Source organism: Rhinolophus sinicus, linkage group LG04 (assembly GCF_036562045.2).
Source record: "Rhinolophus sinicus isolate RSC01 linkage group LG04, ASM3656204v1, whole genome shotgun sequence".
Classification (NCBI taxonomy): domain Eukaryota; kingdom Metazoa; phylum Chordata; class Mammalia; order Chiroptera; family Rhinolophidae; genus Rhinolophus; species Rhinolophus sinicus.
In genome coordinates this window covers 41753104-41767341 of record NC_133754.1, presented here as the reverse complement: position 1 = coordinate 41767341, position 14238 = coordinate 41753104, and the positions used below count along the sequence as shown (strand labels likewise).

Below are 14238 nucleotides of genomic sequence, written 5' to 3'. Positions count from 1 at the left end.
CATCTAAAACCCAAGGTTCCTGCCTCTGGTTCCAAAACTTTTCTTTTTTCTTCGAAATCTGTTGTATACAATTTCACAAAAAACGAAATGAGCTATAAGCTTTAAATAAATGCCACTTATACCAATCTAGTATACATAATAGTTTTCTATACTTATAAACATTTCACGTAATTTTTATTTTGCCTTTTAATTGACTTTACTTTGTATACATCTAGGTCTATAAATCAACACCATACGTAAATAATCCTTGTTAATAAATATTATTCTTTCATATTGACACAACATTCTCTCAGTTTCCAGAAACAATGGCACAAATAAGTATCTTTGAACAAATCGGGTTTTTTCCCATCAATATCTCTATTTTATAAGTAGAAAAACTAAGACATTTCATGAAAAATGACATCCATAAAATGTTTTTCTTTCATATATTCACTGCCAGATTTTTCTGCAAAAGCTGTTTATATTTGTAATGTAACTATTATATGACAGGAAATATTTCCTTCAAGTCCCATCAATATTAGGCCCTATATTATTGATTTATTTTTGCTAAATGTAACAGACAGTGGTCCCTCTGAACAATTCCAATGTTTATCTCTTCACTTGAAAAGACTGAACACTGTAGATATTAGTTCTTTATTTGTATCTCTTGTGTTATCCACCTAACATTCTTTTATCATTTGTCCAGTAGACTCTATGTTCTAAATGCTTAAAATATAATCAATTTTATATATGTTAAATGATAAGTTCTTCTCAATATTCCCACTTCATGAGCCTCTCCTCCCTTTGCCACCCATACCCTTGGGACACTGTACTTACTGTTCAGACAAATGATATGTGAGATTTTCTCATTATTAATTTAAATTTTAAATCCAGGTATTCTAGATAACCTAAATTTACTTCAAATAAAATACTTCTGAAATATATGAACTCTGCATTTATATTTTTCTCTAAACCAAATCCAACCTAATAATTATTTTTACACACAACAAAATTATTAGTACATAAATTTTTTAAAAGGCTTCCGCAGTGTTACAATTAAACTTGGTTTCCCATCTGTAATGCCCATTAAGATTTCTCTCATAGAATTAAATACAAGGTGAGTACATTCCTGATGAAATCATCATAAAAAGATTTTTCAATATGAAAAATTGAAATTAAAAACACAATACCATTTAAAAGCACTCCAGAAATAAAAATACTTAAGTATACATTTAATAAAACACGCAAGGGATCTGTACACTGTAAGTTACAGAATGCTAATGAAAGAAATCAAAGACCTAAACAAATGAGGAGGCCTACTGTGTTCGTGGATTTTTTTTAGAAAACTGAACATAATATGTCAATTCTCTTTGAACTGACCTATATGTTTATTTTAATCCCTACCAAAATATCAGCAAGGCTTTTTGTAGACATAAACAAGTTTATTCTAAATTTATATGTAAAGACATTCGCTGGAGAACAGCTAAAACAATCCTGACAGAGAAGAATCAGTGGGGAGAATCACTCTGCCCTCTACAAAGGATTCTATAGCACTACGGTAATCAAGAGAGCACAGGAATGGCAGAAACAGATCAGTGGAACAGAACAGAGAACTCAGAAACATACTCACACAAGTACAAGCAAAGGATTATTCTTAAAGGTGCAAAAGGAATTCAATGAAGGAAGGAAAGCCTTTTCAAAATACAGCGCTAGAACAATGAGACATCCATAGGCAAAAGAAATGAACCTCAACCTCAACCTCATACATTGTACAAAAATTAACTCAAAATAGATCATAGATTTAAATGTAAAACATAAAAACATAAATTTTTTAGAACATAGGAGAAAATCTTTGAAACCTAGGTCTTGGTGAATACTTCTTAGACATGACACCAAAAACCTAATTTACAGAGGAAAAAATAAAATCAATAAACTGGACCTCCTCAAAATTAAAATCTTTTGCTCTCTGACAGGCCCTGTAGAAAGATGACAAGAAAAGCTGCAGACTGGGAGAAAATACTTGCAAACCACATAGGTGAAAATGTCTAAAAATAAATAAAGAACTTCCAAAACACAATAATCAAAGAGCAAACAATCTAATTAGAACATGGGCAAAAAACATACATTACACCAAAAAGGATTTACAGATGACAAATACGCACATTAAAGAAATGTAAATTAATACAATGATGAGCTATCACTTACACACCTCTCAGAATGGCTAAAATACAAAATAATGACAATACCAAATACTATTATAGCAAGGATGCAGAGGAACCTACAATGGCTCCAGCACTCTGCGAAGCAATTCGATAGTTTCTTATAAAACCTAAACACATAATTACCATACAACCCAGAAACTGCACTCCTGGGCATTTATCCCAGGAAAATGAAAAGTTATGCTCACACTAAAACTTGTATGAGAATATTCATTAGCAGTTTTATTTGTAATAGCCAAAAAATGGAAACAACCCAAATACCCACCAACGGATGAATGGATAAATAAAATGTGTCATACACCTACTATGGAATACTTAGCAGTTAAAACAAGCTAAGTGATATAAGCAACAATCTGGATGAATCTCCAGGCAATGTGCTGAGAAAAGTCATTTCCAAAAGGTTACATATATTTGAGGCCATATATACAACATTTTAGAAATATCAAAATTTAAGAAATGAATAACAAATTAGTGGTTGCTAGGAGTTATGGATAAGGGGCCGAAGGACTATGAAAGGAAAAGGTGTGGTTATAAAAGGGCAACAGAAGGGACAGCCTTGTAGCAATAAACTGTTCAGTATCTTGACTGTGGTGATACAAGAAAAAGTGTATGGAATTAAGTACACACAAAGAAATGAATGCTATGAAACCTGAATACACTGGTAGATTGTAGCAATGTCAATATCCTGGTTGCAATATTGTACTACAGTTTTACAAGACATTATCATTGCGGGGAACTGGGTATTAGGTAAAAGGTACAGAGGATCTCTCTGTATTATTAATTACAATTTCATGGGAATCTACAATTATCTCAATTAAAAATAAAATACCATTGAATATAGATGCACATTCTCATAGGAGAATCCCAAGTAGCAAGAAAGATTAGATAAACATAAAATGACATGCAATGTTATTGAGACCATGAGACAGCTTCCAATGCAATACAATTAAGTCTAATGTTTTTAGGACTTGTCTGCATATTTACTGAGTATTGTGACAAAGCCTGTAACATTCCCCCAACAAAGCCAAAACACTTCACGCTTTGTAAAGTAGCCATATGGATAATCGCAAAATTTCCTTTTAAGAATTTGTTTCATTACTCCTTTCAAATCAGATAAAGGGTTTCCCCAGCTACTTAGAGGACTTTTAGAATAGCTCAGGTGATATCTCTAGATTCTCATAAAAGACAAAACAGAGCATATGAGCTATGTAAACTGAGTTAGGATTATATATTTATTCGATACACTACATTCAATCTGTTACAGTGATTCTTTGATGTCAGCCACTACATACTAATTCAGGAATTATGACTCTTACATACACAAATCAAGTGCTTTTCCCTTTTTGCTATAAAATTATTATTAAATATCTTTCAATAAAATATAAATCTAGTATGTTCACTCAAAATAATATGTTCATAGAGTCAAATGCAAACTGAACTTACCACTTTTTTAAAGTCATCTTCTGCTTCATCAAGTTTTCCTTGTTTGAGTAATAAGTGACCTCTCTGTAATCTTGCCTAGAAAAAACAAAACAAAAGGGTGCTCTGAGTACTACTATGCATTTCTAAATTTTCTTTAAACACAAAGAATAAAACTAAATAAGCAAATGAAGTATTAATGAAATATTTATCTTTCCAATGCCCATTTGACTTGGCTTTCTAAGACTGATTCCTGGCACCAATGAATGTGCATAGTTTTTGTTCAAGTATGCTTCCTTAAAAATACATTCTGCCATACCCCAAAAAATTGAAAATATGTGTCCACACAAAATCTGATACATGAATGTTCATAGCAATAGCCAAAAAGTGTAAACAACCCAAATTCATATCAACTAATAAACCAGTATGATATATTGATAAATGTGCTATACCCATACAATGGAATATTATTCAGCCATAAGATGAAGTACTGATACATACTACAACATGGTTGAACCTTGAAAATACTATGTTCAGTCTAAGAAGTCAGACATGAAAGGCTACATATTGTATTCCATTTACGTGTAATATCAAAAATAGGCAAATCCGTAGAGACAGAAAAATAAAAGCTTGCCAAGGATTGGGGCAGAAATGGGGATGACAGCTAATGGGAGCAGGGTGATCCCAAAATCAGACAAAGACACCACAATAAAAGAAAACTACAGGCCGATATCTCTAATGAATATAGATGCAAAAATCCTCAACAAAATATTAGCAAACAGAATTCAACAATACATTAAAAAGAGCATACACCATGATCAAGTGGGATTCATCCCTGGTATGCAAGGGTGGTTCAACATCCACAAATCAATTAATGTGATACACCACATCAACAAAATTAAAAATAAAAATCACATGATTATATCAGTAGATGCAGAAAAAGCATTTGATAAAATCCAGCAGCCATTTATGATAAACACCCTTAAGAAAGAGGGAATAGAGGGATCATATCTCAACATAATAAAGGCCATATATGATAAACCCACAGCTAACATCATACTCAATGGGGAAAAGCTAAAACCATTCCCCTTAAGACCAGGAACAAGGCAAGGTTGCCCACTTTCTCCACTTCTATTCAACGTAGTGCTGGAATTTCTAGCCACAGCAATCAGACAAGAAAAAGAAATAAAAGGCATCCAAATCAGTAAGGAGGAAGTAAAACTGTCATTATATGCAGATGACACGATACTATATATAGAGAACGCTAAAGACTCCACCAAGAAACTATTAGAGCTGATAGATGAATTTAGTAAAATAGCAGGATACAAAATTAATATTCAGAAATCAGTGCATTTGTATATACCAATAATAAAACATTAGAAGGAGAAATTTAAAAAGCAATCCATTTACAATTGCTTCAAAGACTATAAAATACCTAGGAATAAATTTAACCAAAGAAGTAAAAGATCTATACTCAGAAAATTATAAGACACTGAAGAAAGAAATGAAAGAAGATACAAATAGATGGAAACACATACCATGTTCATGGATAGGAAGAATTAATATACTTAAAATGTCCATACTGCCTAAGGCAATATACATATTCAACGCAATTCCTATCAAACTACCAATGACATTTTTCACAGAAATAGAACATATAATCCTAAAATTTATATGGGACCATAAAAGACCCCAGATAGCCTCAGCAACTTGAGAAATAAGAACAAAGTGGGAGGTATAACAATACCTGACATCAAATTATATTACAAGGCTATAGTAATCAAAACAGCATAAAAACAGACACATAGATCAATGGAACAGAATAGAGAGTCCAGAAACAAATCCATGCCTGATTTGAACTCACGAAGCATATCAGTCGCTAAAACTCTGAATTATAAAGCCAGGGAGCAGCCCTCACTGAGTAAAAAATAATAATGTTTATTTACTAAGACAAATCAAAAGTTGTGGTTTTGTGGAACTAATTTCCCAGGAAGAAATAAGTGGGGAAAAAGGATTATGCATGGGGATCGATTCCTGATGGGTAAGAGGTGTTACAAAAGTGTTCTCAAATGACTGATTGTGGTGATGGTTGCAGAATCCTGTGAACATGCTAAAAACAGCATTGAATTGTGCACTGTAAGTGGATCAATTGTTTGGTAAGTGAAGTATGTCTCAATAAACCTGTTACAGATGATAAATAAATAAATAAATAAATAAATCCATGCCTGTATGGCCGTTTAATCTATGACAATGGAAGCAAGAATGTACGGTGCGGTAAAGACAGTCTATTCAATAAATGGTGCTGGGAAACCTAGACAGATACATGCAAAAAAAATGAACCTGGACCACCTCCTTACACCATATACAGAAATAAATTCAAAATGGCTTAAAGACTTAAATGTAAGATCTGAAAACATAAAATTCCTAGAAGAAAATATAGGAAGAAACTTCACAGACATTACCCGGAGTAAGATTTTTACTGATATATCCCCTTGCGCGAGTGAAGTAAGAGAAAAAATAAACATGTGGGATTACATCAAACTAAAAAGTTTTTTCACAGCAAAGGAAACCACCAATAAAACAAAAAGGGATCCTACTGAATGGGAAAGATATTTGCCAATGATATATCTGATAAGGGGTTAATATCACAAATTTATAAACAACTCACTCAACTCAACTCCAAAAAACAAACAACACAATTAAAAAATGGGCAGAGGACATGAATAGACATTTTTCTAAAAAGGACATACAGATGGCAAACAGATATATGAAGAAATGCTCAACCTCACTAACCATCAGAGAAATGCAAATAAAAACCACACTGAGACACCACCTCACCCCAGTCAAAATGGCTATCATCAATAAATCAACAAACAACAAGTGCTGGCGAGGATGTGGAGAAAAGGGAACGCTTGTGCACTGTTGGTGGGATTGGAGATTGGTGCAGCCACTAAGAAAAACAGTATGGAGGTATCTCAAAAATCTGAAAATGGAACTACCTTATGATCCAGCAATTCCACTCCTAGGTATCTATTCGGAGAAATCCAAAACTCTAATTCAAAAATCTTTATGCACTCCTATGTTTATTGCAGCACTATATACAATAGCCAAGACAAGGAAACAACCGAAATGCCCACTGGTAGATAACTGGATTAAGAAACTGTGGTACATTTATACAATGGAGTATTACGCAGCCATAAAGAAAGAAATCTTATCATTTGCAACAACATGGACGTGGATGGACCTAGAGAACATTATGTTAAGTGAAATAAGTCAGACAGAGAAAGACAAATACCATATGATCTCACTTATATGTGGAATCTAAAGAAAAGAATAAGTGAATGACATAATCAGAGACAGTTTTGGAAACATGGAGGAAAAACAGAGGGTTGCTAGAGGGGCGGGGGAGTGGGGATAAGGGGAAGGTGAGAGGTTTTGAAAAATAGTCGGTAACCACAAGATGGTCATGGGGGTTTGAAAATTAATTTGGGGAATGTAACCAATAATGTTGTAAAGATTTTGTAGGGTATCCGATGGACACTCCCATTGAGAGACCACCTCAGGGATGATGTAGATGCCTGATCACTGCACTGTACACCTGAAGCTGAAGCTGAACAATAATGAATGCCAACTATAATTATATATATATATATATATATATATATATATATATATATATACACACACATATATATATACACACACACACGTATGTATATGTATATATATGTATGTATATACTTACAAGAAGCGGAGTACAGCATTAGGAATAGAGACAGTGGAAATGTAATGGCTCTGTGCGTTGTCAGGGGGATAGTGGATGGGGGGAGGGGGGTTCACACAGTGTGAGGGATATAAATGATAAACGTCTAAGTAAAAAATATATAATAAAATGTAACAAATTATGTTTCATATACAAAGAAAGTCAGTGTTTCTCAGGAGACATATATTGACATTTTATGGGTTACTTTATTAAGAACAAATATAAATGTGTAGATGTCTAAAACAAAAAAGAATTTTAAATAAAATTTTTATAACTGCTTTATTGGAAAAAAAAACAACAAAAATAAATAAATACATAAAAATGTCCATCCTACTCAAAGCAATCTACAGACTCAATGCAATCCCTATCAATATCAGTGGCATTTTTTCCATAGAAGTGGAACAAATAAGCCTATAATTTATATGGAAACACAAAAGACCTCAAATAGCCAAAGCAGTCTTGAGAAAGAACAAAATTAGAGGTATTACACTACCTGATGTCAAACTATACTACAAGTCTATAGTAATCAAAACAGCATGGCACTGGCATAAAAAAAAGACACAAAGATCAATGGAACAGAATAGAGAGCCCAGAAATAAACCTACACCTCTATAGTAAACTAACTTATGACAAAGAAGACAAGAATATACACTGGGGTAACAACAGTCTCTTCAATAAATGGTTTTGGGAGAATTGGACAGATACATGCAAAAAATGAAATTAGTCCACTTTCTTAAACCATATATAAAAATAAACTCAAAATAGATTAAAGACTGAAGTGTAAGACCTAAAACCATAAAACTCCTAGAAGAAAATACAGTAAACTCTTTGACTCTCAGCGATATTTTCTTGGATATGTCTCTTCAGGCAAGAGAAACAAAAGAAAAAATAAAATGGAGTACATAAAACTTAAGAAGTTTTTGTACAGTGAAGGAAGCCATCAACAAAACAAAAAAGAACCTACTGAATGGGAGAAGATATTCGCCAGTGACACATCCAATAAGGAGTTAATATCCAAAATATACAAGGAACTCAAACAACACCAAAAAAACAAGTAATCCTATTAAAAATAAGGGCAGAGGATCTGAATAGACAGTTTTCCAAAGAGGACATACAGATGGCCAGCAGACATATGAAAAGATGCTCAATATCACAAAATCATCAGGGAAATGCAAATTAAAACCATACCTATCAGAATGGCCACCATCAAAAATCAACAAGGATATGCACTATTAGTGGGATGGTAAAGTGGTGCAGCCACTATGGAAAACAGTATGGAGGTTCCTCAAAAAATTAAAAATAGGGGCCGGCTGGGTGGCTCAGGCAGTTAGAGCTCCATGCTCCTAACTCCGAAGGCTGATGGTTCAATTCCCACATGGGCCAGTGGGCTCTCAACCACAAGGTTGTCAGTTCAATTCCTCAAGTCCTGCAAGGGATGGTGGGCAGCGCCCCCTGCAACTAAGATTGAACACGGCACCTTGAGCTGAGCTGCTGCTGAGCTCCCAGATGGCTCAGTTGGTTGTGCGTCCTCTCAACCACAAGGTTGCCAGTTTGACTCCTGCACGGGATGGTGGGCTGTGGCCCCTGCAACTAGCAATGGCAACTAGACCTGGAGCTGAGCTGCGCCCTCCACAACTATGACTGAAAGGACAACAACTTGAAGCTGAATGGCACCCTCCACAACTAAGAGTGAAAGGACAACAACTTGACTTGGAAAAAAGTCCTGGAAGTACACACTGTTCCCCAATAAACTCCTGTTTCCCTTCCCCAATAAAATCTTTAAAAAAAAAAAAAAAAAAAATTAAAAATAGAACTACCATTTGACCCAGCAATTATACTTCTGGTATTTATCCAGAGAAATCCAAAATACTATTTCGAAAACCTATATCAACCCTTATGTTCACTGCAGCATTATTTACAGTAGCCAAGATATGGAAACAACCTAAGTGTCCACAGATGGACAAATGAATAAAGAAGATTTGTGCTTATACATACATTGTATTATTACCTAGCCATAAAAAAAGAATAAAATCTTGACATCTGTGACAACACGGTTGGACCTAGAGTGTATTATGCTAAGTGAAATAAGTCAGAAAAAAGACAAACACCATATGATTTTACTTATATGTGAATCTAAAACACAAAATAAATGAACAAACAAAAGAGAAACAAACTCATAAATACAGAGAACAAATTAATGGTTGTCAGATGGGAAGGTGTTGCCGGGAAGGTTGAAAAATGTGAAAGGTATTACGAAGTACAAATTGCTAGTTATAAAAATAGTCATAAGGATGAAAAGTACAGCACAGGGAATAGTCAGTAATATTGTAACAATTATGTATAGTGTCAGATGGGTACTAGACTTATCAGGGTGATCGCTTAGTAAGCTATATAAATGTCTAATCACTGTTATACACCTGAAATGAATATAATATTGTATGTCAACTGTAACTGAAAAAAAATTTTTTAATTTTAAAAGACAGAAACCACATCGATATTCTACTAAAACTTACATATTACTTTTATGATACATAAAATTTCCCTAATCCTCTGTTAAATGAATCAATACAAATAAAAAGCAATATTAAATGTACTTCAACAGCTAATAGTTACTATAATACCAGGAAAATGAGCTACTTAACCTTTGTGCTTAGCTGGGTAAAGTAACAGACTAAAGAAAAATTTGATACTTGGGAATTCCATCTTAAAATATAGTAATATTGCAAATCAAACGTTAATCTATATCTAATTACTTATATCAAATTATTTTTGGAATATGGCAGGATATAAACAATACATGAGTTACCAAATCAATTTTGAAACCATCTAATTGGTCCTATTATTTTAAGCCATTACACTGACCTGACAATCATCAGGATATCCCATAAGACTAAATTCCTCCACTTCTTAAGCTTGTGTGTTAGTTCCAGGGAAGAACTCTAATTTAGCATTGTATCCACACCACAAACCACTGCTTAGTTGAACTACTATGCCCTCTTCTTTATTCTTCCTGTCACAACCTAATTGAAACTGTCGTCAGTCACCTGACAGCCTCTTAATACAACAGCTTCTTAGTCAGCTCATTTCTCAGCCTCACATCTTGCCCTACAATCCATCCTCCACACAGAGGTCTTTCTAAACGACAAAGGGAACATCACTGCCACGCTTCTAACAATCATCTAATGGGCCCACTGTTACTCCCTCACACAGACCTTTGATTCCAGGGACTTTGGAGGTCTCTTGTTGTCCAGTCTACTACATCTCAACGGCTTTCTATATCCTCCAGCTAGTCCTCACCTTAAGAAACAAATTACCTCCTCCAAGTTCCCTTAAATTCTCCTTTAAAGAAAATTTAAGTGCACTTACTGCAGTGAAATCCATCTTCAATTCAATCACTTTAGTTAAATCAGGAAGTGCTGCCTTTGATTTGCCCATAGCTAAAAAGACAGTAGCTCTCCGATAGTAAGCAACATAGTTATCTGGGTCACCATCTGAAAATTAAAATAATAAATATTAGCTCTCAGTAATTTATTTTTAAAAAAACAACACCTGAACAATATCAGAGTTTTCAATTCTATTATGAAAGGCATCAAAAGAATTTCTTCATCAATAATGGGTCATATTGCCTAGCAAAATCACTGCAAAGCAATCCAGAACAGGGATTAGCAAACTGTAGCCTCTGCACCAAATCTAACCCACACACTTCAAGTTAAGAATGTTTTTTACATTTTTAAAGTTTTCAAAAAAATACAAAAATATGAAACAGAGCCTAAAATATTTACTATACTGGCCATTTAAGAAAAAGTTCTCCAACCTCTGGTCTGAAATGCTAACTATATTCAACTCCTAACTTTTTAACTGAAATTTTCTTAAGTGAAATAGTGATGGAGAATGTGGATTTATTCACAGGATTTTAGAAAACTATAGACTTCCAATTAAACTGATATATTGAATGTGCAATATCTGATCCCTCAAATTCTAACTAAAAAGGCAGTGAAGAAGAGAAGTACAGATCTTAGGACAAAGAATGAGAACGGAAATGAGAGTGAGACTAGAAAGCAAGACTAGTGAAGTTAATATCTGAAAAAAGGAAATCAGATGGATGAGTTAGATTTCTGAGCTAATTCCACTCTACTCAGCACCTACAAAGTGGGGGAAGGAGTGAATTCAATTAGAAGCAAACCTCATGCTGAACAATCCTTCCAGAAAGCAACTTTGAAATTTGTGTGTGTGTGTGTGTGTGTGTGTGTGTGTTAAAAATGATCTTGACCAAATCTAGTCATCTACCTTTAAAAAATAAGTATCTATTCACACACGTTCATCATTACACAATTTACTACTAAAATTTCTATCATTTGCAAGTCCTATCATTTGAAAAACATTACAATGCTTTTTTCTACATGGCAGGATGGTATATAATTATTCAAAATTACGGTTTTGAGCAGTTAATGGTACTGAAAACTACCTGAAGTACTGCTGGGGGAATGCTGGGCAGGAGGGAGAGAAAACCATACATGAAAGAAGATATACAAATGGCCAATAAGCACATGAAAAGAGGCTTAACATCACTAATCATTAGGGAAGTGCAAATGAAAACCACATTGAGATACCACTTCACACCCACTAGAATAAAGAAAGGAAGGGAAGGAGGGAGGGAAAAGTACTGGTGAGGATGTGGAGAAACTGGAGCCCTTCTGCACTGATGGAAGGAATGTAAAATGGTGCAGCTGCTATGGAAAGGTCCCTCAAAAATTAAACATAGAATTACCATATGAACCACCAATACCACTTCTGGGTATATACCCAAAAGAATTGAAAGCAAAGTTTAAACAGAATATTATTATTCTGTTTAATACACCCTTGTTTGTAGCAGCATTATTCACAACAGCCCAAAGATGGAAACAATCCAAATGTCCACAGGTGGAGGAATTAATAAACAAATGTGGTATATACATACAATGGAATGTTATTTAGCCTTAAAAAGGAATGAAATTCTGATACATGCTTCAACACAGATGAAACTTGAAGACATTATCTAAGGGAAATAATTAGCCAGGCACAAAGGACAATATTTGTACTTCTACAAGGTACCTAGAGTAATCAATGTTACAGAGACAGAAATCAGAATGGTGGTCATCAGAGGCTGGGGGACCAGAAACGAAGAACAACTATTTAATGGGACCATAGTTTCAGTTTGGGAGGATGAAAAAGTTCTGGATATGGATGGTGGTAATGAGTGTACAACAATGTGAACGCACTTAATGCCACTGAACTATATGTTTAAAAATGGTTAAAATGGTAAATTTTGTATATATATTAAATTGTACTAAATATTTTATTGCAATATCTTTGAAAAAATAAAAATTAGGCATTTTAACAATTTTAAAAAATCTTGATTTTCTTAAACCTAAAACAAAAACAAACAAAATCCATATATACTCCCAGCTAAGCATCAATGAAATTTCTTTCCCGATCAACTTTCTTTGGAAGGCAAGGAAAGAAGAGCAAAGTCAGTAGACTTTGTATAGGTTGTTTCCTACAAAATATTGTAATTAGCTTGAAGAAATAATAAAGTAATTATATTTAGAGCACACTGATATAGAACATTTTTAGGTTCCGTTTATATTCAATTTAGAACATGCAATACATAGAAAATATATGGGTCTAGTCAGCGTAACTGGTCATAAGAATGATTTGATACCTAAGCATTACTGAAACTTAAGTGACTGCCTCTGAAAGTAAAAGGAAATTCACTATCTGAGCAGAGATGGATTTTCTTCTTTATACTGTTCATATACTCCAAAATGTTTCACAATGAACATGGACTACTTTTATATTCATTAATTTAAAAAAGAAAATTTAAGTTCTCCATGACTTACTTACACTAAGCAAAGAATAAGAAATACTAGAAATAATATGATTTAAGGCCTGGTGTTTTTACCACAACCATCACCTTATATGTCCAAATCCTACTCAATGTTTGAGGCACAGTGCAAATGACTTATTGATTACACATGTGAAAATAAACTTCCCATTTCCTCAATTTCTGTAACATTCTATTATATATCTTCTTGCACCTAACACTTATCAAATCCCTCCAGTATCAGTTATTTATATACACACTTCAGTCTAGAGAAAATACATTCCTTGAGTGAATTTTTGTGTCTCCATAGCACCTGGCCACAGGTACTGAAATGAAAGGAAATGGAAAAAAAATTCCTGGTCACTGCAACAAAGGACACTCCCACCTCAGCATCAACACTGACGTCTGGCTGGGACAAGCAAGGGACCCAAACAAGTCAGCACAAAAGTGGCTCTTAAACAGACGTGCCTCACCAGGGAATTCAGATTATTCTCCCACATGAAATTAGCAATGACTTTTCCAAAAACAGATGTTGCTCATTTTGAACTCTGTATGAAGTTCATTCAAGAAAAGAAGAATGCTTATTGCTAGCTTTGGGCATTTTATTTTATCAAGAAAGTACCTTAAGCAAAAATTGCACTGAACTTCTATTTGGAAAAAACCTGACCATTTCAGTCTGTGCAGAAAAACCTCCAAAGATAATTAAGTATGACATAGCTTTTGCATTAAGTATCTGATTATACACATATTTTAAATGTCTCTATGAAATATTTCTGGGATATCTACTTTCACTTGTTTTACTAGTCAGTTTTTAGGTATTTTTAAGATATGAGATGAAACTGGAACCCCAATTTCAATTTATAACACTGAACCTACAAAAACAAGGAATCAAATGGCAATGGCACAACCATGAATCAAGGACCAATTTGCTTAGTGGTATAGGGTCACTTGAATGGCAAAACAGAATAGCCTTCCCTAACTCTTCATCTTAAAAC

General features: G+C 34.0%; 1 protein-coding gene across 1 annotated transcript in view; it reads right to left on the bottom strand.

Annotated features, from left to right (window-relative positions):
- DNAJC3 (DnaJ heat shock protein family (Hsp40) member C3) overlaps positions 1–14238 on the bottom strand; it is a 64873-nt gene that overhangs the window by 27129 nt on the left and 23506 nt on the right. The window contains exons 3-4 of the mRNA XM_019737175.2: positions 10747–10871; positions 3642–3716 (exon numbers count right to left, since the gene is read on the bottom strand). Coding sequence (XP_019592734.1) covers positions 3642–3716; positions 10747–10871 — 200 coding nt within the window. The remainder of the gene's footprint in view (positions 1–3641; positions 3717–10746; positions 10872–14238) is intronic.